At 37.8% G+C, this 24,232-nt stretch overlaps 2 protein-coding genes across 3 annotated transcripts in view; both read right to left on the bottom strand.

Moving 5' to 3' along the window:
* Nucleotides 1–1,271: 1,271 nt before the first annotated feature.
* On the bottom strand, nucleotides 1,272–7,988 carry LOC116523630 (transmembrane protein 14C-like). Its single transcript, XM_032238743.1, has 5 exons — nucleotides 7,861–7,988; nucleotides 6,093–6,169; nucleotides 4,826–4,927; nucleotides 2,977–3,064; nucleotides 1,272–1,572 (listed from the first exon to the last, which is right to left on the bottom strand). The coding sequence occupies exons 2-5, from the start codon at nucleotides 6,166–6,168 to the stop codon at nucleotides 1,515–1,517; spliced, it is 324 nt and encodes a 107-aa protein (XP_032094634.1). The 5' UTR covers nucleotide 6,169; nucleotides 7,861–7,988; the 3' UTR covers nucleotides 1,272–1,514.
* A 3,647-nt stretch (nucleotides 7,989–11,635) lies between these two features.
* Nucleotides 11,636–24,232, bottom strand: part of LOC116523632 (p21-activated protein kinase-interacting protein 1-like) — a 13,812-nt gene continuing 1,215 nt past the window's right edge. Inside the window, exons 2-10 of one of the 2 annotated variants that reach the window (XM_032238745.1) lie at nucleotides 20,678–20,840; nucleotides 19,416–19,536; nucleotides 18,763–18,837; nucleotides 17,953–18,005; nucleotides 17,029–17,174; nucleotides 16,844–16,941; nucleotides 16,086–16,185; nucleotides 12,241–12,370; nucleotides 11,636–12,153 (exon numbers count right to left, since the gene is read on the bottom strand). In XM_032238745.1, coding sequence (XP_032094636.1) covers nucleotides 12,005–12,153; nucleotides 12,241–12,370; nucleotides 16,086–16,185; nucleotides 16,844–16,941; nucleotides 17,029–17,174; nucleotides 17,953–18,005; nucleotides 18,763–18,837; nucleotides 19,416–19,536; nucleotides 20,678–20,840 — 1,035 coding nt within the window. In that variant the 3' untranslated portion in view covers nucleotides 11,636–12,004. Of the gene's footprint in view, nucleotides 12,154–12,240; nucleotides 12,371–14,930; nucleotides 15,107–16,085; nucleotides 16,186–16,843; nucleotides 16,942–17,028; nucleotides 17,175–17,952; nucleotides 18,006–18,762; nucleotides 18,838–19,415; nucleotides 19,537–20,677; nucleotides 20,841–24,232 lie in introns of those variants that run through there. The other variant, XR_004257094.1, reaches the window with a different exon arrangement.

Below are 24,232 nucleotides of genomic sequence, written 5' to 3'. Positions count from 1 at the left end.
ATTTGTACATGTTTCAACAAAGTCCTACAATTTCTAGACCCTATCAGAAACTTTCTTTAAAGAAATCACAGTAGAAGCATTATGTAATCTAGGAAGGTTTTAATATCATGAATAGCTCATAGATAAGAACAAATTTAGTGGTTTTGACAAAGCACGGATTCATGATTAAAGATTGCATTTCAACCCCTTCTTGTAAACAGTTGATAAACAATAGCTTGAGAAAGAAGACAAGAGTACTTATGTTCCATGGAGACTCACTCACAAAACACAATTTATTTTAGAAGTATTTTAGAAAGAGGGAAGATGATCTCCATTTCTTCAGGGACAAACCAAGAGCTCAACATTCAATCTATTGTTGCTTCATCCTGATATCTTCCCTGCATATGGATCAGGAAACCCCTTCATTTCAGCAACTGACCATCTTGGTTCAGAATGATGAAATGGTGTATTTCCTATAAATCAGATCAATACAGAGGTTATGGTAAGATGGCTTAAGGCAACCGCAGAGACCTCAGCATCTGGAGCACCGCAGGCAAGGGAAAGCTCATTGGTTCCTTCACACTGGAAATGTTTACGCAAGGGATGGGTGAGATAATGTGACGCCAGCAAATAGTATCAGCACCCTGCCCACACAACTCTATAAAAGACATAGGAGTAGAAAGGAATATTGGCTGACCCTATTTTCTCTCTCTCTCTCTTAGCTCAACCGACCTACTTCTTTGACTTTTTCCAGCTACTTCTCTTGTTACCACTTTGAGGAATATGAAAAAAGAATTTACTACACTGTTGTGGCCCAGCAGGAGCCGTTGGAGCTGCCACCAGACTCCGACAGCGAGGGGCCCTATGAGTCGGCTCTGGAGGAAGTGGAGGACCCTGGACAGGGTTCCGACTCTGAGCAGGGCGCAGAGAGGCTGGTTGGCCACCAGGAGGCACCTTGGACCAGTGGGGAGGATACAAGGGAGAGTGAGCCGGAAGCCAGTAGTGAGTTGTTCCTGGACGCACGCCATCGAAGAGCTAATAGGCGTCAGGAACAATTACGCAATTACAGGAGGTGATTGCACTCAGCTGGTGGTCATTAGGCTCCTCTCCAGACTATAAAAAGACTACTTGTGCACACGCCCCTCTTTGCAGAACTCAACACAGAATCGAATGTCGGGGAACTTGGTATGAGCTCGGCAGGCTGGATTGCTGCCAAGCCTTATCTGTGTTTATTGCTGCCCAAGCTTGTCTGTGCCGGTTTGCTGCCAAGGACCTGTTTGTCTGTTAATTAAAGGCCATAATTTATCTCTGGCTCGGAGTGTGCTTTGGTGTGGAACGAGGGGGGGGTCAGAACACTATACTAATCAATAGTTCCTACTGGAATGGAGAAAGAAATGCTTGTATAAAAAAGTCTATATTCACAAACACATTTGCATCTGGTCACTTAAAAAATCAGGATATGTGCTTTGGTGAGTTCAGCGTGGCATATTTGAGCTGATGTGTGAGCTGTCTTCTTAGCCACAGAGAGCGGCCTGTTATCCTTCGTGGGGTTTGTCATACATCTTCAGCCCAAGTCTTCCAACCATCACCAGACTTGAAAGAAAGAAACACAGTTTATGGGAAATAAAAGAAAATAGAAAATTTTTGACATGAATGTCCTATCTCAAACATTCTGGTTTGGGGTTTAATTGGAGACAAAGAGGGGAAAGCAAATACATTGGTGGGGGGAAACTTTGTCTAGTGGTTAAGGTGCAAGGCTACAAACTAGGTGACTGTGAGTTCTAGTCCTCCCTTAGGCATAAAAGGCAGCTGGATGACCTTGGACCAGTCACTTTCTCTCAGCCAAGTGCACCTCACAGTGTTGTTGTTGTTGTGGGCAACGTAGGAGGAGGAAGGCGTGTTGGATATGTTCAAATAACCTTCACTTATTTGTACAAATAATTAAATAAATAAATAAAGTCATGGAAATGCCACATTACAACCAGACATCAGGTATGAACACATAATGACGGTGCTGCAAGAAGACCTAGTTTTGGTGTCACCGTAGCTTGTTGCAGATGCAAACAAGAAATGTTCTTGATAGAGATATTGACATGCAACCATTGTGGTCACTTTACTCTAGAGCAGTGTTTCTCAAGGTTGGTAACTTTGAGAAGTGTGGACTTCAACTCCCAGAATTCCCCAGCCAGAATATTGCCAAGGCTCAAAGACATTGAGAAACATTGCTTAGAGCAGGGGGGGTCAAACTGGTGGCCTGTGGGCCGGATGCGTCACGCACAAGCCACGCCTACCCCAGCTCCGTGAAGGGAAAAAACATCGCGATACATCATGTGAGGGCAACGTGACGCCGCGGGTTTGACACCTGTGGCTTAGAGTAAGGCAGTTGGTTGGAAAAAGGGAGGCAGATTATAACTTGAGACTGTATAATCAAAGATTTGCGAGGCTAAAGAAATTTTCCAGTTGCTATTAAATTGTCATTTTTAATGTGACAGAGGGGAAAAAATTGTTAAATGCATGGGAATCACATGAATGGTATTAGCAATGCTAACTGAAAGCTAATTTAAAGCTAACTTAAGCCTAACTTAGTTCTGTTCCACTTCCTTCTTCTATTTCTGATCACACGCTGACATATCATTTAATGGCCAATTATGGTCCTCAGCCTGAAAATAACGTACATACTTGTGGTCGGAGTAGGTGGAAGAAAGAGGAAGAGAAACATTTTGGATATACTGTACTCCGGTCCCAGAGTTTCCAAAATTATGGGATTGCTCAATGTCATTTTGGTTATATTTGATAAACATGTTATTTAATCTAAAACTATTACAATTTTAAAAAGCCATTTCTACTAATGGTCAGTTTTTGAAAAGCACAGTTGTAGCATGGTGTTGTATCCTTAGACATAAATCTCAGTACGTTTCATAAAGCTCCCTCAAAAGTTAACACAAGAATCATACCCTTCATGCAACAGTGAGAACATAAAAGCACCCAGCTTAATACCTTGCGCCAGCAATCAATCCTGCTGGCATGAATTTCCCTGAGTTGTAGAATCTCATTCCCATAATGCCAGCTAAGGTTCCAGAAGCAACTAATGAAAAAAAAATTTAAATATATTAAAAAACAGAATACATGCGATGCATTATTATCTCATGGGTGTTTCTGTAAGGAACTGCCAATCTGAAAAGGATGTTAATGAAAAGCCAACAATATTCACTTAATATCGGTTCACTGACAAAACCGCGAAGCCCTTATCTGCGCCGACATAAGCGCGGAGGGCAAATCCGCGCCATCTGAAGCGCTAAGGAAAAAGGTGACCCTAGCGCGATGACATAACCGGGGAGGGCAAATCCTCGCCTTCCGAAGCACCCTAACCCTAACCCTAAACCTAACCCTAAACCAACCCCTAAACCTAATCCTAACCCTTACCTTAATTTAAATCGGCTTTCTGCCGCCGCACTGTTTTAAAGAGCCCTTAAACCAAACCCCTAAGCCTAATCCTAACCCTTACCTTAATTTAAATCTGCTTTCTGCCGCCGCGCTGTTTTAAAGAGCCCTTCTGTCGCCGCACTGTTGTCGCCGCGATGATGACATCACGGTGATGACGTTGCGGCTTTAGCGACGCGGTTTTATCGCCGCTATTTTGACGAGCGCGGTTTTGTCGGGCCACACTTAATATCTTATCTCTAAACACTCTCTGAGTCAAAAGATGCACTCCTACATTGCAACATTCTCAAATGAACACTTTTTAAAGAATATTTGCACTTCTACCTCAAACATATTCCAACAGTCCTCTTTTTTATCTAGTTTTCAAAATTATGTTTTATTTCAAAGATGTATTTTTGCCTTTTTTTATATCTCTCTTTTGGATTTTTTGGCCTACGATGGTAAATCGAGCAAACATCCCGGAGGTTGCTTTTTCAAAAAGCAAGTGGACTTTGCTTTTTCCTTGAAGATGTTTCACTTCTCGTCCAAGAAGCATCTTCAGTTTTTTGAGCAAACCAAACCAGCCCAATAAATCTGAATAATAAACTCCATTTTCATTCTATTCAACATCTATTTCTTGGGGGAATGAGATAGCTCATAGGGGTTAATGGTTAACATAATGGATTTGAACTAAACCTATTAGAGCCTCTATATACTTTTTGGTAATGTGATGTTCAAATGGTTTCCAAAATAGTATCTTGTTCCAGCGTTTGATATCTTCCCTAATTTACTGCAAATTAGTTCCCTTACTTTAAAAAAACGCGTAGGATTTTTTCAATTTCCTATCGAAGAAATTCTATTGGAGGATTTTGCTGCTATTGAGCAAAATCAATTGTACTCTTATGAATAAATGGTATTAAACACATTGAAAGAGTGCTGAGAAGAGCAACAAAGATGATTAGGGGACTGGAGGCTAAAACATATGAAGAACAGTTGCAGGAACTGGGTATGTCTAGTTTAATGAAAAGGAGGACTAGGGGGAGACATGATAGCAGTCTTCCAATATCTCAGGGGTTGCCACAAAGAAGAGGGAGTCAAGCTATTCTCTAAAGCATCTGAGGGTAGAACAAGAAAGCAATGGGTGGAAACTAATCAAGGAGAGAAGCAACTTAGATCTAAGAAGAAATTTCCTGATAGTTAGAACAATTGATCAGTGGGACAACTTGCCTCCAGACGTTGTGAATGCTCCAATACTGGAAGTTTTTATGAAGACGGTGGATAACCATTTGTATGAAGTGGTGTAGGGTTTCCTACCTGGACAGAGGGTTAGACTAGAAGACCTCCAAGGACCCTTCCGACCCTGTCAAAGGCTTGTAATAATTATATTTATGAGTCTTATGTATCTATTTGTTTCAGGTAGACTTACTCAGAGAAAGCCAAATGTTCTTTGGGTCTTGAGACAGTTGGTATGCTCCAAGTCCAGCTATCCCACCAAAAAGAAGACCAGCAGCCAAAGAGGGGACACTACCTTGAATAAACAAAATGAACTGTCATTGTTAAGGATAATAGCAATAGCAATAGCAGATTTTTATATACCGCTTCATAGGGCTTTCAGCCCTCTCTAAGCGGTTTACAGAGTCAGCATATTGCCCCCAACAACAATCCGGGTCCTCATTTTACCCACCTCGGAAGGATGGAAGGCTGAGTCAACCCTGAGCCGGTGAGATTTGAACCGCTGAACTGCTGATCTAGCAGTCAGCCTGCAGTGCTGCATTTAACCACTGCGCCACCTTGGCTCTTAAATAGACATTGGGCAAGCAATAGTATTTTGTTTTGATTACAACCCTTGGTTGGGATTTTTTTTAAAGGTTTCAATGGGGTGTTAATGTCCTTGTAAAATCTAATACACAGGAAGCATTAATTACCACTAGTCGGGGGACATCATTTATACCAGTGGTGGGTTTCAAAAATTGTTCGAACCTACTCTGTGGGTGTGGCCTCCTTTGTGGGAGTGGCTTGCCGCCCATGTGACTGGATGGGAGTTGTTTTTAATGTTTATTCAATATTTTTTTTAAAAAAAGCACTCTAGAAAGGGAGAAACTTCAATTAAAAAGCATGTTTTTTCCTCTTTCAAACTTAAAATTAAAATACATTAGCTTTATTGATTTTCAAGAAACCATCAGTCATACTTCATAGATCAGTTTTGAAACTGAAAGTGTGCCATTAATTGATGAAAAAATATCTATTTTTTTAAACTTCATGAATCCTAGACAGAATATGGATCTTTCAAACACTAATTAAAGTAATAAATTGTCCTCAGCACTACTTATCCAAAGAGCTTTTGGGTTACTTTGAACTCTTCAGTAGATCAAAATGTAAGACAAAAAAACCAACAACACATTAATAAAGACAAAAGCAATGTCACTTGTACCACACAAAATTGGGTGTTACAATATAAGATATCAGTATGTAGCAGCAGAAGCTGTTTTGTGAGATTATCACCCCAAAACAGTATCTCGCATAGGAGGAATCTATTCCCTGCAACAGTTAAACACCATCTTATCACAAGACTAGTAACAGCAGCTTATTATCAGAATGCAGGTTGAAAAATGCATGTTGGGAAGAAAAAAAAAACCTTGTTACTTCACAACTTTACATTTTAAGAACTCGATGATCGACACCAATATTCTTACCTGCTTTTGCATAGCCAATTATTCCACCAGAAGCTACTAAAGCTGCGTAGCCAAATCCAATCCAGTCCAACCCCATCCTGGAACGTAACACAACATTTAAGCTGGATCATATTGATGATGATCAGAGACTAAATCCTCCTGAGACTAATGCTCAAGTTAGACATACATTAATTAGTGGAAAACCTGAGAGCTAAATTACATTATCACTCATCTTCTCAGCTCTTACAATTGTTGCCTGAAAATTTACCTTTGTAGCTAAGATTATTTATTGCTCTGCTGTTAAATTGTCCATAGCATATATAGAAAACCTTAAAAAATTATTTCTAGAAATGCTTCCAAGCTTTAGGATGGATATTTAAAAGACAGTCTGTATGTCTTTGCTTGCTGCTTCCTTACTTGAGGATAAACTTCAGATTCACTAACTATTCTGGGAAAAAAAATATCAGTCAGTTTGGGCTAGCATTTTGGCATATTGTACATGGCTTCTGTGGAGAGAAATACGTTTTTGTACGATGAAAAGGCGGAATAAACTGTGTAACTATGTAGGGTTGTTTTGAATATGCTTTTACATATTCAATATGCTTTACATCAGTATTACATTAAATTAAATACAAAACAGTGAAATCATATTCTTTTTAGCCAATTTATTTTTCCTCACTTTTGGGCTGGGTAATGAACTAGAAGAAAAACAGAATAAGAAACAGATGTCAGGATAACAAGATTCTCAGCCTATATTATTACCTTGTTAAGTTACCTTGAGCTAAATTCTGCAGTTCAGAGAGGAAGGATGAATACAAAGGGGGGGGGCATATTCATCCCAGATATCATCAATGTATGAAACCTGCAGTTATTGTGTGTCTCATACAATCTCTGTTAAGTGATCAGCTACCCTGCTGTATAGGTAATTTAAGGAAAAGTGCTACATAAATCAAGAGGATATAATCAGGGACCTTATTCTTATTTTATTTATTTATTTATACCCTGCCTTATTTATTTGTTTAAATAAAGGCAGTAAACATACCTAATACTCTTTCCTCCTTCTATTTCCCCCCACAACAACAATCCTGTAAGGTGAATTGGCCTAAAAAGACAGGGACTGGCCCATAGTCAAACCCTAAAGGCTGGCTTGAATTCAATTTCTTCTGATTTTGTAGTTTGTAGCCTTTAAACCACAAGAGCAAAGTGGCAAAATGTAACTGCCAATCCTGTGACATTTTACGGGAAATGTTAATTTGCCTTCAATATCCCCACTCGAAGATGCTTTTTCAAGAAGCAACTGGAGTTTCCAGGGTTTTTTTCCCCTTTGAAGATATTTTGCTTGGAAGGAAGGAAGGAAGGAAGGAAGGAAGGAAGGAAGGAAGGAAGGGAAAGAAAGAAGGAAGGAAGGAAGAAGGAAGGAAGGAAGGAAGGAAGGAAGGAAGGAAGGAAGGAAGGAAGGAAGGAAGGAAGGAAGGAAAGAAAGAAAGAAAGACCCATAAAGTCCAATTGCCTCTTGAAAAAGCACCCCTGGAACAACCATGACTTGGATGAGTGAGGATCTCCATAGAAACTTGTTTTCAATAATACCTGATTTTATAGCTGCAGGCATGCATTGCCTTAAAACTTCATCATCTATCAAACTATACTTATCCGGGGATACAGTACATATTACGCAGCAACCTGGAAGTCTCTTGACCTTTGCCGTACTTTTAATACGGCTCAAATGCAAATGCATTCATGAGTCATGAATGCAAAACCTCAGGAATCTCCATTAAATGTGGCTACTTACCCTCTGGTGCAGGAAAAAAATTACAAGAGGGCTGCAGAGCAAGAAAAACAAGACTGCTGTCAAACGATCCTTTTACTATTGAACTAACCCGGGAGTTCAACAACTGCAGGAGAGCAATACACGTGACACGGGCCGAGCAATACAATGACCGGAGTTGCGGGCTGGTTTATTTATTTATTTTTCCCTTCCCCTTTTTGCAAACGCTGTGGCCAAACGGCGTATTGCCCAGAGTTTTCAGCCTCTATCTTACAAGAATTGCAGGAAGCAAATACATTACAATAAGTTAAGATGCTTTCAGCAAGATCTCAACTTGTATTGGGGATCACATTCTTAAAAGAGTTTCTCGGCAGTGTTGCCATTGTCTTATTCCGGGGGTGTTGAGGGTCAGGACGTCTGAATGGAATGTAGGGAAGATAAAACCCACCCCTCTCTTAGAAAAATGAAATATCCTGGGAAATATTGAAAAAGGCATTTCTTATCCCTGGATAAGAAATGGAGAAACATGTTTTTAGGCAGGAAACAGACTCACTCTTAATAGCCCGCACCTTTGTCAAGGGGCCATTAAAAAAAGCCTGAACTAGTCTACTCTATATAACAAAGATAGGATTAGCCCAGGAGGCCGTTTTCGCCCTCCCCAGGCTTCAGAAAAGCCTTCAGAACCTGGGGAGGGTGAAAATTTATCCCCCCATGCACGTGAGGGTTGCACGCATATGCGCAGATGGGTGGGTGCGCGCACACAGTTTTGGCACAGCTTTAGAAAAAGGTTAACCAATGATTTCTGGGATGAAGTGCGACGCAGTTTCAAGTATAGGTAGTCCTCAACTCAACGACCACAATGGAGCCCAAAATGTATGGTCACTATGTGAGAAATACGTTAAGTGAGTTCCGTCCCCATTTTACAACTTTTCTTGCCATATTTGTTAAGTGAATCACTGCAGTGGGTTAAGTTAGTAACACGGTGGTTAGGAGAGTTTGGCTTCCCCATCTACTTTGCTTGTGAAGGTCGCAAAAGGGGATCACATGACCCTGGGTCACTGCAACCGTATAAATGTGAGTCAGGTTGCCAGGCATCCAAATGTAAATTGTGACTGCAATGGTCATAAGTATGAAAAATGGTCATCAGTCACTTTTTTTCAGTACCGTTGTAACTTTGGTCACTAAATGAACTTTTGTAAGCCTAGGACTATCTGTACATTTATGATGGAACTAAAATTGGAACCCTATCTACAGTTGGTGATGATTCTATCCAGTCAATCATATCCGATTCTGGCCGAATATCCACAAGTGCCCAAAATATACAAAGGTAAAGGTTCCCCTTGCATATATGTACTAGTTGTTCCTGACTCTAGGGGGCGGTGCTCATCTCAGTTTCAGAACCGAAGAGCCAGCGTTGTCTGAAGACATCTCCATGGTCATGTGGCAGCATGACTAAACGCTGAAGGTGCGCGGAACGCTGTTACCTTCCCACCAAAGGTAGTTCCTTATTTTTCTACTTGCATTTTTACATGCTTTCGAACTGCTAGCTTGGCAGAAGCTGGGACAAGTAACAGGAGCTCACTCCGTTATGTGGCGCTAGGGATTCGAACCACCGAACTGCCGACCTTTCTGATTGACAAGCTCAGCGTCTTAACCACTGAGCCACCGCGTCCCAAAATATATGAACACCTACAATTACATTGTTATTATTCAACGTAATGGGATTTACTTACCAGAGTACACATTATGTTTATATAATACAGCCCTGAATTATATTTCCTTCAGTTCACATACAGCAGATACTCTTTTCAACTCTTTTCTATTCCATAGATTTTATTCGCCTATATTTGTCTCTCGATGTTTTGCTTTCCTCGTTTTCATATCTTTTATTTCAGCATTCCACAATATTCTTTGATAACAAATTTTCAATGGATTCCATTTTAGTTTCTCCTTTTAGATTTTTTTAAATCTTCAATTTAAATTTTTAAAATGTATTTAAATGTATTTAAAATGTATTTAAATTTTTAAAATGTATTTAAAATGTATTTACATTCCACTTCCCTGAAATTCAGTCCCAGTATTAATTAGAAGCCACAAATCCAAATGGAAATCCAAATTCTACCACTAATCTTTGCACATATAGACAAGTGGAATACACTTCCACCATCTAAGTATCACTACTCTTTCAATTGCCTTAGAGTACTTTTAGCTTTTTACTCTGTGCTGTAGTCAACAATTAGGAGTAGGAAAGTATAAGATGGGTAAAAAGGCAACTGCTCTGCTCATCAAATCAGTATTTTTTATATTCAAAATCTCTCGATAACTCCTCAAACATATTTTCAAGTAAAGGTAACATTAATTGGGAGCAAATAACTGGCATGTTAAAATCTTTCTTCTGCAATTCCTAGTTATTTCTAATTAAAATTATTTACCTTGTTCAATTTTTATTTTCAAGAGAATCATAGTAAAAGGGGTTATGTGTGCTTATGAAGCTATTGAGATTTATCCTATTCCAGGTTCAACATTGAAAGCACTGCTAATTTTACCACGAGCAGAATAAGAAAACATCAGGCTGGGTTCCCTAAAATGTCATTTTATTATTTCATGTATTATTGAACTGTTGATATAGGCAGGGGAATTCTAGTTTTTTTCTATCTCAGATGCTAAAATAAACTCTTTTAATTTCAATGCACCAGGAGTTGGAAGCAGAAAGAAGGGGCTGGGGACTTCTGAGAAAGATATAGAGAACTGAAGATGCTTCTGCAAAAGTGGAGCTGATGGACCATAGCAAAGACGGAAGAACTGATGAATAGACTGGTTCTTCAAAATCTCTCTAGATAAGGAATGAGCAGGAGGTCGTGTACATGTGCTCCAGATGGCTGCTCCTTGCAAGGAAATTGCAGGCCAATGCTCTTCCTTGAGTTTAAGCACTGGGGGACAAGGGATGAGCCATCTTATTTGCAACCATGGCAGAGCCTTTTAAAGGACACTACAGGTAGTCCTTAATTTATGACCACAATTGAGCCCAACATTTCTGTTGCTAAGCAAGACAGTTAAATTAGTCTTGCCCCCATTTGACCACCTTTCTTGACATAGCTAAGTGATTCACTGCAGTTGTTAAGTTAGTAACAGTATTAAGTGAAACTGGCTTTTTCATTGACTTTGCTTGTCAGGTCATAAAAGTTGATCCCATGACTTAGGGACAACTGCAACAGTCATATGTCAGAAGGGTTACTGAATTTGTTTGTAATGAAAATTGGAAGTCATTTCTTTATATTATTTCTTTTAATTGTGTTCTTTTTTCTCTCTTATTTTTTCTTGCACTTTTTATTCTTATTCTTTTTTCTTTTAAGTCTAGCTTATATTCATTTTTATTATGGAAATCAAAATCCTTAATAGAAATAATATGCAAAATAATAATAATAATAATAAGGAAGCAGAAAGAGCAGTTGCTTCTGTTCTACTTCAATGGCCAGGCACACCAAAAAGGAAAACCTTACAACCAATTACATTCCTAGATAAGAATTAACAGAATCAAGAATCCTACATTTCAAATAAACATACAGGAACTGGGATGAAAAGTTTGCTCTGCACTGAAACAAATAGACAGGCTTCCCTTGAAATGTGTCCTACTGATGTGTCCGAAAATATGGGCCACTTGCTAATTTCTAAAGTGTAGAATCCATAAGAAAATTTTAATTTAAGGGAAATATTCTATTTCAAGATTTAGCCACCCAGTATGTATATGAAACAGGTGGCCCTATAAATGCAACCAACCAATCAACCAACCCTGAAGAAATTAATGTGTAAGGTAACAATTTATATTGTTAGCTGTACATTGAATAATGCCTCTATGAAAAGACTTTTAAGAAAATCTAAAAGTAGGTGTAAATATCAAAATATATTAGCAACTTGGAAATCAATTTAAATAACAATAGGACATTTCACATACATTGTAAGATAATTGATACTTATATTTTTACACTTAAAAACAATAGTCACAAGATCTGGATATTGTTACTGTTGAAATATAATATCTATTTTCTAGAAACATTAACATATAAAAAATATTCTCAAGAGTGTACTGAAAATTAAAAATGTCTTAAAGTAAAAAACAAATTGGTTCTTTGTTATATATTTAGTATGGAATATGATAATGGCTGGATATTTATTTTAATCTCTGTAACTTCTTCTTTTGCAGCGTTTTTCCTGATTTTCTTTTTAGAGCGGCTTTCTGGCCATCTCCCTGGGAAGATTTAGTACTATCGGTCGAAAACTTTTTCTTTTTCTTAAGTGACAGCTGCTCTGCTTCATGTACTGTAAAATAATTAAAACAATGAAAGAATTATAGAATTTTAATTATGGTTTAATTGACAAAATGTTAAGAAAATTCTATAGTAATACCCTGAGATGAAGATGGTGTGGCTTCATCCGGGATCTGCTCTGTTTCAAAATCTTTTCTGAGCCATACTGCTAAGCAGGTAAGCCTGGCTTTGGTATTGACTTCACATAGCAATGATGGAGCATTCTCAATCTGAAAAACAAAAATCCAAGACATTTATTCACATAAACCCCAGAAAAATAACCATGCCATTTTATAACAGTTAAGGCAATATTTATCACATTGAAGATCATTAGGTTCTTCAGCATCCTCTTCCTCAGACAATATTTTATACCAGTTGTGCAAATCTATCAGTATTTATATATTTGTTTATTTATATCCTACCATTATTATTTTACAAAGAACTCAAGGCAGTACATTTGAAATTTGAATGGCGTATGAAGAAATATGGTGACATTAACGACAGAAAAAATCCCAAATGCACTTTGGCATCCTTATCTTAAAAGAACTAGCTTGTTAACTGACCTTGTTTCTTAGAAAGCTGATTTAAGGATAAGCCATGCTATAGCCATTTAGTTAAGACTAAGATCCATTGACTGAACATTTCAGAAAAAAATAGGTTAACAATTGATTACAAGTCTCACCATTTTATTGAATTTGATACAATTTATTTACCTTTCTAATGAAAGATCAATGTAAGAAATATGCTTAGATGAGTTATAAATGTGAACAACCCAAATTATACTTATAACTAAAACTGCATTTCTGTAGTATAAAGTTAGAAAGATTTTAATTCAATTAGATTGTTATTCAGTGGCAGATTGTACAGGTGAATACAAATAAAGGCTTCCATTATTTCTGCAGAATTTCATTTGGATTACTGAATAAGGATTAATCCAGTGATTTTCGAACTTTGCTATATCATGATCTCCCAATCCAAAATAAAACTAATTATTTCTCTGAGGTTAAAAAAAGGGCAACAAAATACACAATAGGTAATACAATCACAATGTTTAATAAATATTTCCCACTATGGGCTTGTTAAGAGAAAATAGAAAGCAAAGCCCAGACTGAATTCTGACGATCCTGTCCCTCGCTATGCAGACCTGTTTAAAAACAAGAACAATTACAATACCATCTTCTCCACACCTTAAGGTGCTTGCAATCCCCCTCAGTTTGAGAATCCTGAATTAGCATGGTTTACCTTTTCAAATGACAGTTCCTCTCTTTGAGTACAATACTGTACCTTCCCTTTGTGGGGAAGGTTGTTGAGAAGGTGGTGGCCTTCCAGCTTCAGCGTACCTTGGAGGAAGCTAACTATCTTGACCCCTTCCAGTCTGGCTTCAGGCCCGGTTACAGCACAGAAACCGCTTTGGTCGCATTGACCGATGATCTCTGGAGAGCCAGAGATGGAGGCCATGCGTCCATCCTGGTTCTCCTTGACCTCTCAGCGGTTTTTGATACCATCGACCATGGTATCCTTCTGCGACGACTGCGGGAGGTGGGGGTGGGCGGCACTGTTTTGCAGTGGTTCTCCTCCTACCTCTTGGACAGGTCGCAGTCGGTGTTGGTGGGGGGGCAGAGATCGTCCCCGAGGCCCCTTACTTATGGGGTGCTGCAGGGCTCGGTCTTATCCCCCCTACTATTTAACATATACATGAAACCGCTGGGCGAGATCATTCAGAGGCACGGGATAAAATACCATCAATATGCGGACGATACACAGTTGTATCTGTCCGCCCCGTGCCAACTCAATGAAGCGGTGGAAGTGATGAACCGGGGCCTTGAGGCTGTTAAAGACTAGATGAGAGCTAACAAACTGGTGCTCAACCCGGAAAAGACCGAGTGGCTGTTGTGTTTTCCTCCCAATAATTTGGCTAATGTTCCATCAATCAGGCTGGGGGGACAAAATTTATACCCCTCAGACAGGGTCCGCAACTTGGGAGTCCTCCTGGACCCACAGCTGAGTTTTGACCATCATTTGTCAGCTGTGACCAGGGGGGCATTTGCTCAGGTTCGCCTGATGCGCCAGTTGCGGCCCTACCTGAACCGGGAGGCCCTCACAACAGTCACTCGAGCCCTTGTGATCTCTAGGCTGGAATACTGCAATGTGCTCTACATGGGGCTGCCCTTGAAGAGCATCCGGCGACTTCAGCTAGTCCAGAATGCGGCCGCGCGAGTGATCGTGGGCGCACCACGGTTCGCCCACATAACACCGATCCTCCGTGAGCTGCGCTGGCTACCTGTTGATCTCCGGGTGCACTTCAAGGTCCTACTTACCACTCACAAAGCGCTCCATGGTAGTGGATCTGGCTATTTGAGAGACCGCCTTCTGCCAATTACCTCCCTGCGTCCCATCAGATCGCACAGGGTAGGCCTCCTCCGAATTCCATCCGCCAGTCAGTGCCGACTGGCGACTACGCGGAGGAGAGCCTTCTCAGTCGCAGCTCCGACGCTATGGAACAATCTCCCCGTGGAGATCCGCACCCTCACCACCGCCCAGGCCTTCCGCACGGCCCTTAAGATCTGGCTATCCCGTCAGGCCTGGGGATAAAAATCTTAGTTTGTCCCCTCCCGAATGATGAATGAATGTTGTGCTTTATTTTTAATATTATGTATTGTCTTATGTTTTTTTGTCTTTGTACCCCCCTCCCTGTGTTTTGTAAGCCGCCCTGAGTCCCCTCAGGGAAAAGGGCGGCCTATAAATTATAATAAACACTCTAAACAAACACTCTACTGTTCTCAGACTTACCTATGTTGCAAGTTCACTCTGATGCAGAAACAACAATTCATATGTGAATGTTTTTGTAAGATCTTTATACATTAGTGAAAACAAAGCAATATTCCTCAAAAGCATGAAAGCAGTATGGTGAAAGTTTCCCCAGCTGAACAAACATAGCACATTAAGTTTGCTGCAGTCCCTTTGATCTGCGTACAGAAATGGACAGAGCTGCTTTAACACCCTGAGAAGGGGGTCTTCTATTTATTCTAATACATTTCACAAAGCATTGCTCAAATGCTTTGCACAACCCTAAAAAGCATAACTGCCAGAATCACTTTGAGTAAGGCAGTACAGGTAATCCTCAACTTATAAGTAGGTCATTTAGTGACAGTTCAAAGTTACGATGGCACCGAAAAAGTGACCTAGGATCGTTTTTCACACTTATGAACACTGTGGCATCCTCATGGTCACATGATCAAAATTCAAATGCTTGGTGATTGGTTCATATTAATGACAGTGCAGTGTTCCGTGGTCATGTGATCATCTTTTGTGACCTTCGGATAAGCAAGTCAATGGGGAAGTCAGGTTCACTTAACAACCATGTTACTAACTTAACCACTTTAGCAAGAAAGGTTGTAAAATGGGGAAAGCTAACATAACAAATGTCTCACTTAGCAACATAAATTTTGGGCTTAATTGCGGTTATACATTGAGGGCTACCTGTATACATTTATTACCTAAATAAACAATCAACCAACAATGTAATACTATGAGAGAGGACAGATGAAATATGTGTCATATTAATTGTAAAATCTTGAAAATCACATCTAAGCAATCCATGTTTATTCAGAAATAAGTCTCTTGACATTAAAGCAAGCCAATTGAGTTCACTTAAAACTGCAAGTATCATGGTAATCATGAATGAGTTAGATGCAATTCTAAGTTTTATAGACTATATCCAGAGGGTTCTGTATCCAGTGGGATTTTCCCCCTTATCCTTGTAAAAAAACACTCTTTTATGAACATTCAATTCAATATTTTATATATAGGTAAGCTGTATAAGCCATTTATCTTCTATTAGACTCTTTGCTCTTTATGTAATTATTAATGGAATGTCATCTCTCATTTTTCATACAATCCTAACTATTCTTCACAATATTTTGAATAATTTGATAATACACAAACCTTATCAATATCCAGATTCCACGCTTTAATGTAACCATCACTTGATGCTGTTACTAGAATATGTAAGCCTTCCATTTTGAAATTGTACAGTGCTTTGATTCTAAGGATCAAGAGATATTACATTTTTAAATGTAAATGAATTAGAAAATAAGAACATCCACAATGTTCAGGAAAGTATTGCAAAATGCTAACAACTATTACTTAACAAAATTCTACCTCTATGTGAAGAATCATGCAATGGTATCTTACTTTGATCCCTCTGTGCTGTACTTCAAACACTATCTGATAGATTAAAATGTGAAAAAAATGCAAGGGAAAGGAAACAGCTTGACTTACTAATGATATCCATTTTCACTAATAGTCAACATAAATAATACTGCAACAGAGCTATAATACAATTCATCCAAAGGTGAGCCTAGAGCGATATGTTCAAAGACAAAGACTGATCTAAATACAAATACTCAAACACTGAAAATTTAGTACTGAACTTAGTACTGATGAATGAATGTTGCTTACTATTTTACTTCTATGTATTGTTTGTGTCTATTGTCTGTACCCCCCCTTCCTTATTTTATGTAAGCCGCCCTGAGTCCCCTCAGGGAAAAGGGCGGCCTATAAATACTAATAAAATCCAAATCTAAAATCCAAAAATTAATCTTATGGCAATTACATGTACTATCATTGAACAAAACTCAGAAGAAAAAAGTATGTTAAAAATTAATTTTTTTTAAAATAATTATTTAATTATAGAAAAATACCTGTTTTCATGAGCTTTAAATTCACAAACACATTTTTGAGATTCACAATCAAATAATCGTATGAATTCGTCATCTCCTGCAATAGCAAGTATGGAATCCTTTAAGGAAACATGAAAAAAAGGGCGTGTATGAGAATGGATTCATTTACAACGTTCTAAATAATGTGACACTATTTTTCTACTTACAGTGATAAACTTTATTGAAGATATCCTCTTTTCTGTAGCAATGGTACCAGTGATAGAAGCTGTTTCCAGGTCATATATATCAACTTTGTTAGCTATAACCACCACGTATATCTCACCACTTGTTGACCATTTAACAAGATGAGCATCTAAGAAATATAAATGATATAGATTTTGAGAAAAAAAAAACAATTAAATCACAGATGTCATCTAATGCAGATGAGATTTTGCTCTGCATAGTAGCGAATAGATGTTTATTTATTACTATTTAAGAAAAACCTGTCTTGAATTTAATGCCTTTACACTTTTTATACTCCTGGAAGTCAAGATTTATCAGCCCCATTCTCTTTTGATGTTAAACAAAAATTCTTAAAATTAATATTACAGTAACAATCCACTAAGATTACAATGTATAACCTATTAATTAGGATCTAAATATTAAAATTCAAGAAATACATCACACACTGTAGTAGAACAGCTATGAAAACCTTGGAAAAGATATTCAAAGACTTTGATAACTCTATTCTTACAAAGATTAGAATTGTGCAAACAATGGTATTCCCTATGATAGTCTATCACAGGGGGTCCCCAATCCCTGGGCCGTGGCCCACTATCAGGATGTGGCCTATTTGAAATTCTTGAATTCTTATCGTACAGTTTAAAATTCATTGAATTCTTATTACTCCATATTCAGCCTGTTATCAGTAAGGCTAATTATCTGCAATAGAATTTTATTAAAAAATCTGAGATGGTCCTTGACAAAGGTGACTTGCATTTTTGAACAAGAATACACACACACACACACACACACACACACACAGACCTATTTTCCAAGCTTTACTTTTACTACTGTGAAAGCTAACTTAAGGTTTGATAAATTTAAATAATGGAGAATAAACAAAAATAAAAAGCAAATAATATACTTACTTTGTTTTATGTTTTTTATGAATGCAGATCTTCCTTCTACAAGGTTCCATGTTCTAAAAAATACCAATAGATATTTTTGAACTGAAGACAACATAGTTATTTTAAAATTTAAGAAATGTTTAAAAGTAAACTCTTAATATTTTTATGTTGAATTTTAACTCCCCTATATTAAAGAAAAAGAGTTAAAGCTGCCGATAAATTATTTATCCATGAATCTGAATCTATAATATTAACTTGTCCATTATTCTTCCTAATTAGCAATGTTCTTGTACACCAATATGGAAAGGAAATAATTTTCATTTTTAGTAGTTGTGGAAGAACATAGATGATGGTACAAATTATAGGCAATATGGTTTCCTTTTGAAAACCTTGAGAGTGAAGAGAAGAGAATCCTTTCTGTAATTTTGACCTTCTCAAGCAAATTTACAAATTCAAACTTCTGATAGATTTCTATCAATGAGAAACAGTTTCTTACATCTGAATATTGCATTGTGTGCAGAAGCTTTAAGGCATGTATGGAAGTTGGAAATGGAGATGGCAAGACAGCAAAGTAGAGAGCATAAAACTTCATTTGCATAGTTTTGGAAGCAGCCATTATAAGCTTCTTTTCATTTATACCCCTTGTCATTTATTAAATTAGATTTTTTTTATTCTTGATGCTTGTGTGTCTTATAAATTTGTTAACTTGTTTAGCAATAACAACATCTCTGATATTTATTCTCACAGCCTTGAACAGCTAATTGCTTTGAAGTTATAAAAAATAGCATTATCTTAAATAAAACCAAGGCCATTTGCAGTCTTATGACATACCTTAATGTTCTGTCTGTTCCTACTGATAAAGCCAACTTTCCAGAAGGATGAATAGAAAGAGATGTCACATGGCCCCTAATACATAAAAAGCATCAATATTTTAATATAGATAGACCACTATCAATATATTCAATCAATATATTCAATCATAATATGATTCCCCCTGAATAAATATAAATATTATACTATGTGTATGTTAAACATTACAGACCCTCATGGTAGAAACTAGGAAATTAATTTCTAGCAATTGTAATTACAAGTAGTTTCCTTCTCCGCCAATATTTAGAGATCAGTTTTGATTTTAACAAAAAATAGTGGTTAGTTAAGTTTTTGTTACTTTTGTTATCTCTGTTCTCTGTGTTTTATACTATCTGTTTCTGAACTTATACATACATTATACATACTTCGGTCATGGAGAAACAAAGAAATTTAATAAATGAAAAAGAGGTTTAAAGCAAGAGATGGATAATTTACTTTTCATCATCTATTTCATTTCCCTCCCACTGCATACTATATCATTCTGGAGAATTCTGAATCTCATGATTAATTTTTCAGACAGGAGCAAACAAACACTATTGTAGAAATAGAATTCTGCTTATGTAGCTATGGATCCAAATTATTATACAATTATTATCAGAGAAAGGAGAACATACTTGTGGGCTTTAATTGACTTCAAGCATTCCCATTTTTTTGTATTCCAAATACATATGAGACCATCTTCAGCTCCACTCAATAGATGAGCATTCCCATAGAATTCCAAGCAGGTTACAGTGCCTGAAAATCAACAAGAACAATTCTATTCCAGCCTTTTGGTTTAAAATGAAGAATATTTCAAAATGGTTTTTATAGCAAAGTCATAATTTTTATATACCTACAAATTTAATGAATGCCTTGGCATATTTTCAAATTGTATTTATTATCCTGTATTTATTATTTTTTATAAATAACTCGAGGTGGTGAACACCTTCCTCCTCCTAGTTTCCTACAAAAACAATCCTGTGAGAGAGAATGACTGGCCCAAAGTCACCCAGCTGTTTTTCATGCCTAAAGCAGGACTAGAACTCATGGTCTCCTGATTTCTAATGTGATACCTTAATCACTAGCCCAAACTAACTCTCATAATGGCTCAAGGACAAAAACCTATGAGATCAGTAACAGGGGTCCCTTAAATGACAGTCTTTTACCAGCAAGGGTAAAAAGCAAGTTAGCCACTAACACTCTGCATAAATAGTTGTTTCAGGCTCTCTTTTCCAGCATGGGCAAGGATACCCTTTTAGGCCATGTTCGTGTACACTGCTTCCTCGGGAGATTGCTCATTCGCTCAACCTGTGAGTCACTATTTTGATGCATATGACATGTTCTTAGTAGTGAGAGCCTTAACAAATGCCCCGTTTGAACCCATTAGGCTTATTCCTATTGGCATTCTTACTTGAAAGTCTAATAAGGAGGTACTTGGATTTCATTTCTCCTTTAAAGAGGCACATTTGTTGTTAAACTTCTCAGTTCTTGGCTTCAAGAAATACATTGCTTTTGAATCTCAGAATAGGAAACATGTTTGTCAATGTAACCAAATACTGGCTTATACTCACTTTTCTTATTAAATTTTTTTGATATACAAATGGAGCCTTTGCCCCTTCTGATTTCCCCATTCATCAATATAATAGTTCTGTCTGCTAATGAAATTAATAGGAACTGCATAAAATTAGACAAATGACATACATTAAAAGCAAGATAACTTACATTTTTATAATGTGATTATGCAAATTACACAGCTCCACAGGTTACATACCTTTCAATTTCACACATATGTGAAAAACAGACACTTCTCCTCAAAATGAGTTTTCACCATACTGCAGTCCTGCTGAGAACTATGTCTTGCTCACCCAATTTAAAACATCAAGCATGAACTCCTTACCATTGTGTTGTACCAATGCTCCATGTTCTACCTTCTTTTTCATGTCATAGATTTGTATAGTTTCATCCTTGCTCCCAGTGACTACATATCTTTCATTCACAGCTACTGCGGATAGCGAAGCACTATGTGCATGATGAGTAAAATCAGGAGCAACTGCCCAGTTCTAAAAATAAAAAATATATATTAGGAATAAAATTTGTTTAAGAATCAGTCAAAACAGCTATTTTGATTTTCCTATAACATTCCAGTGTACTGTTTTTAAAAACCAAAGTAAAAACCTGTTTGAAAGCACTTATCTTCACAGATCTTCACCTAATATACTTACCGTATATACTCGAGTATAGGCCGACCCGAATATAAGCCGAGGCACCCAATTTTACCACAAAAAACTGGAAAAGTTATTGACTCGAGTATAAGCCTAGGGTGGGAAATGCAGCAGCTACCGGTAAATTTCAAAAATAAAAATAGATACCAATAATGTTTTTGAATATTTATTTCAAAGAAAAACAGTAAACTAGCGGTGTATTCAATGAAATACTTCACTCACCTCATGATGCTGATGTCCCGCTGTGATGATGATGTCCCGTGCAGCCGCGGGAGCGATGTCCCGCCTCCTATGACACACGGCACAGTGATTCCTATCATTGGATCACTGTACCAGAGGAGGTGGGACATCGCTATGTGGCTGCTTGCCATAACAAGGAGGAGGTGGGACATCGTTGCAGAGCGGCAGGAGGGGGAGGAAGGGGAATCGTAAGACAGCCCTGCATTACATTAGAACGTGAGGAGGGGGGATGGTGCGGTGCGCGCTGCGTGGCAAACTGACACAGAGGGAGGGGAAACTCACAGGGGCACTGGGCCATTCACGAGTGTCACCCAGCGGCATGGCCCCGCCCCCTTTTCTCCTCCATTTCGGGCAAATTTTTCACTGACTCGAGTATAAGCCGAGGCGGCTTTTTTCAGCCCAAAAAGTGGGCTGAAAAACTAGGCTTATACTCGAGTATATACAGTAGCATTACATCTTCCAAATGCTCATTAAATGTTTTGATGAATGACATAAACTGACTCAAATGCTTGAATGGAAATATTCAGTACTAAGCTTTAAGATGCTTCTTCAAAATAAAGGATTTCAGATTATCTCAGTATAAATTAGTAGAATTGTTAAATTGTTATAGAAATTATATATTTAGAAGAAATTATATATTTAGAAAATGCTTTGAAGTGGAAAATTATTACAGAAAATTATCCTGCTATGTGATTACAAACTATCTATTTTACAGAGACAGACATTTTTTAGTTTGAAAGTAAAAACAGACCTCATGAATCAAACCATGATACTTTCAATCTTTTCCCATTGATCAGAAACCAATTCCATCTAATTCAGTTAGCAGCAGTTGTTGTCAATTACTGCCATTATAGGTATCTATTTCATGGCCTCTGGACTTTAGAATATGCAACTAATTTCAGTTAAAATGGTATCTATGTAATCTAACTACATTTCCACAAAATGAATGCTTGTGACACATATTTATGTTCCAAAAGAACACTGGATTTTGTTAGTGATTTCTGGATGAATGGCCTCTCCATAACTAAAGGATGTTGTTTCATGTCGACCACTGAAATTCTTGTCCCACAAACCTTTTTTTTTTTCAAAATTTGTTATTTACAGTACTTTTTAAAGGCTCAGTTCTTAATTTCAATTCAGGCAATCAAAGTGCACTTTTAAATCCACAAAAAATGAAGCATATCAACAGCTTTTCTAGACTAACTAGCAAACTTCATATGCATTGATTTCTTTTGTATCCATTACATGAACCAATTCCCCCTCAGGCTACACTACTTGGTTTGTAATGGTAGCAGTGATGGCAAATCAATAGGTTTGCATTTCTTTGATTTGATTACTTTTATTGAGTTTTAATATAAGCTGCCTTGAGTCTTTCCACTATGGAAGCTATGTAAACCTAAAAAAGGAGATGGAGGAATATAGAAGTCCTGCTATGTCAATGTTATATTTTGCTTCCTTTACACACACAAACACAATGAAAGTTTTGCTACTAAGAAATTCGTTCAAGACTGATACCATTATATTTAATTTAAAATTAAATAGTTGTATAATAGTGATGAAAGAAATGTCCTTCTGGGTTCGGCTCCAAGTGGGGAAAAAGACACTGGAGACATGGAGGCTGCTTGGAAAGATGGTTTATTGGTGGACACGACCACATGGCTTGAGCCCTGAACAGAAAAGGTGATCACATGCTTCAATGTTGGTGGAGAAGAAGAGAAGCGCTGAGGGAGGGGCTTGCTAGGCTTTTTATAACCTGTTCAGTCCCACCTCTCTGTTTCCTGTTCCTGTGTAAGAAATGTATTCTGATTGGTTGTCAGACTCCCATGGTGCCATGCAGGGGGCTACTCTCTAGGCTGTGTTTTGAATCCAGGTTTGGTTGAGTTCTCAGATGCCATGTGGTCAGTTGGGGCCAATATTATCATGCTTTAATCCCACCCCCTGGAGCTGAAGTGGAGAAGCTTTTATTATGTAAAGTGGACTAGCTTGGCCTTAATGGCCCACTGACAAAGTGGGGATAGGCAGGAAGCTACAGGCAGCTATTCTGTCTTTTAAAACATGTTTCTTTCTTTTCACATCCAGAGAAATATTCTGCCTTTTCAATATTTCCTAGGATATTTCATTTTTCTGGGAGAGGGCTGGGTGATAACGTCCTACAATAGTATGTCTTGAACTAATTTCTAATGATTTAAAAAACCACATCACATCAAGATATTAACTTATATGAACTGTAATGGGTCTTTTTTAAAATCATACACTATACAACTTTGGATTCTTAAAACACTTGAGATCCTAAATGGCAATTGCCACATATAGAATTTCTACTTTTCTTTTTATATTCAATACTTTTTTAAGCTTTTAAAAAACGCCAATAATTTAATTTTATTGTAGAAACTTCACTGCACTGAAATCATACCATGTACATGTACATCACAATAAAGAAAGGGTCTTGGTTCCTTCAGGTGACAATTGAGGGCTCCGAGGAAGCAATGTTTTATTGCTTCCAAGCAGGCGTCCCTTAAAACTCCGGCCAAGTTTGGAAGCTGAGCTCAATGTAGAGAGTTTATTGATTTTTCCATTTTTTTTGTTTTTTTATTCCTTTTTTTCCCCCCTTTATCTCTTATCTTTTAACTTTTAATCTATTTGGTTTTAATATACTCTAGACTGTGTTTGATAAAAAGCTATGCCGGGTATGGGATCTGGGAAGTCGGAAGGGGGCTTGGGAGGGGGGTTTACTGGGGGGAGGGGGGAAATATAGGTTCAACTTCCAAAACAATAAGAATGCACTTGTATACTGCTGCTCTTTTTTCTTTTTTTTTTCTCTTTTCCTTTTCTTTTCCTTTTCTTTTCTTTCAATTTTAGTATAAAATACAAATCGAATAGATTAATGAATAGTAGAAATACACCGAAGCGAGGAGTAGAGGGAAAGAAGAGGGAGGAGTAGAGAGGGAGTGAGAGGGGAATGTAAGGAGGGTGAGATGGAGGGAAGGGGA

This window comes from Thamnophis elegans, unplaced genomic scaffold (genome assembly GCF_009769535.1).
Source record: "Thamnophis elegans isolate rThaEle1 unplaced genomic scaffold, rThaEle1.pri scaffold_76_arrow_ctg1, whole genome shotgun sequence".
Taxonomy (NCBI): Eukaryota; Metazoa; Chordata; class Lepidosauria; order Squamata; family Colubridae; genus Thamnophis; species Thamnophis elegans.
This window is presented reverse-complemented; position numbering and strand designations above follow the sequence as displayed.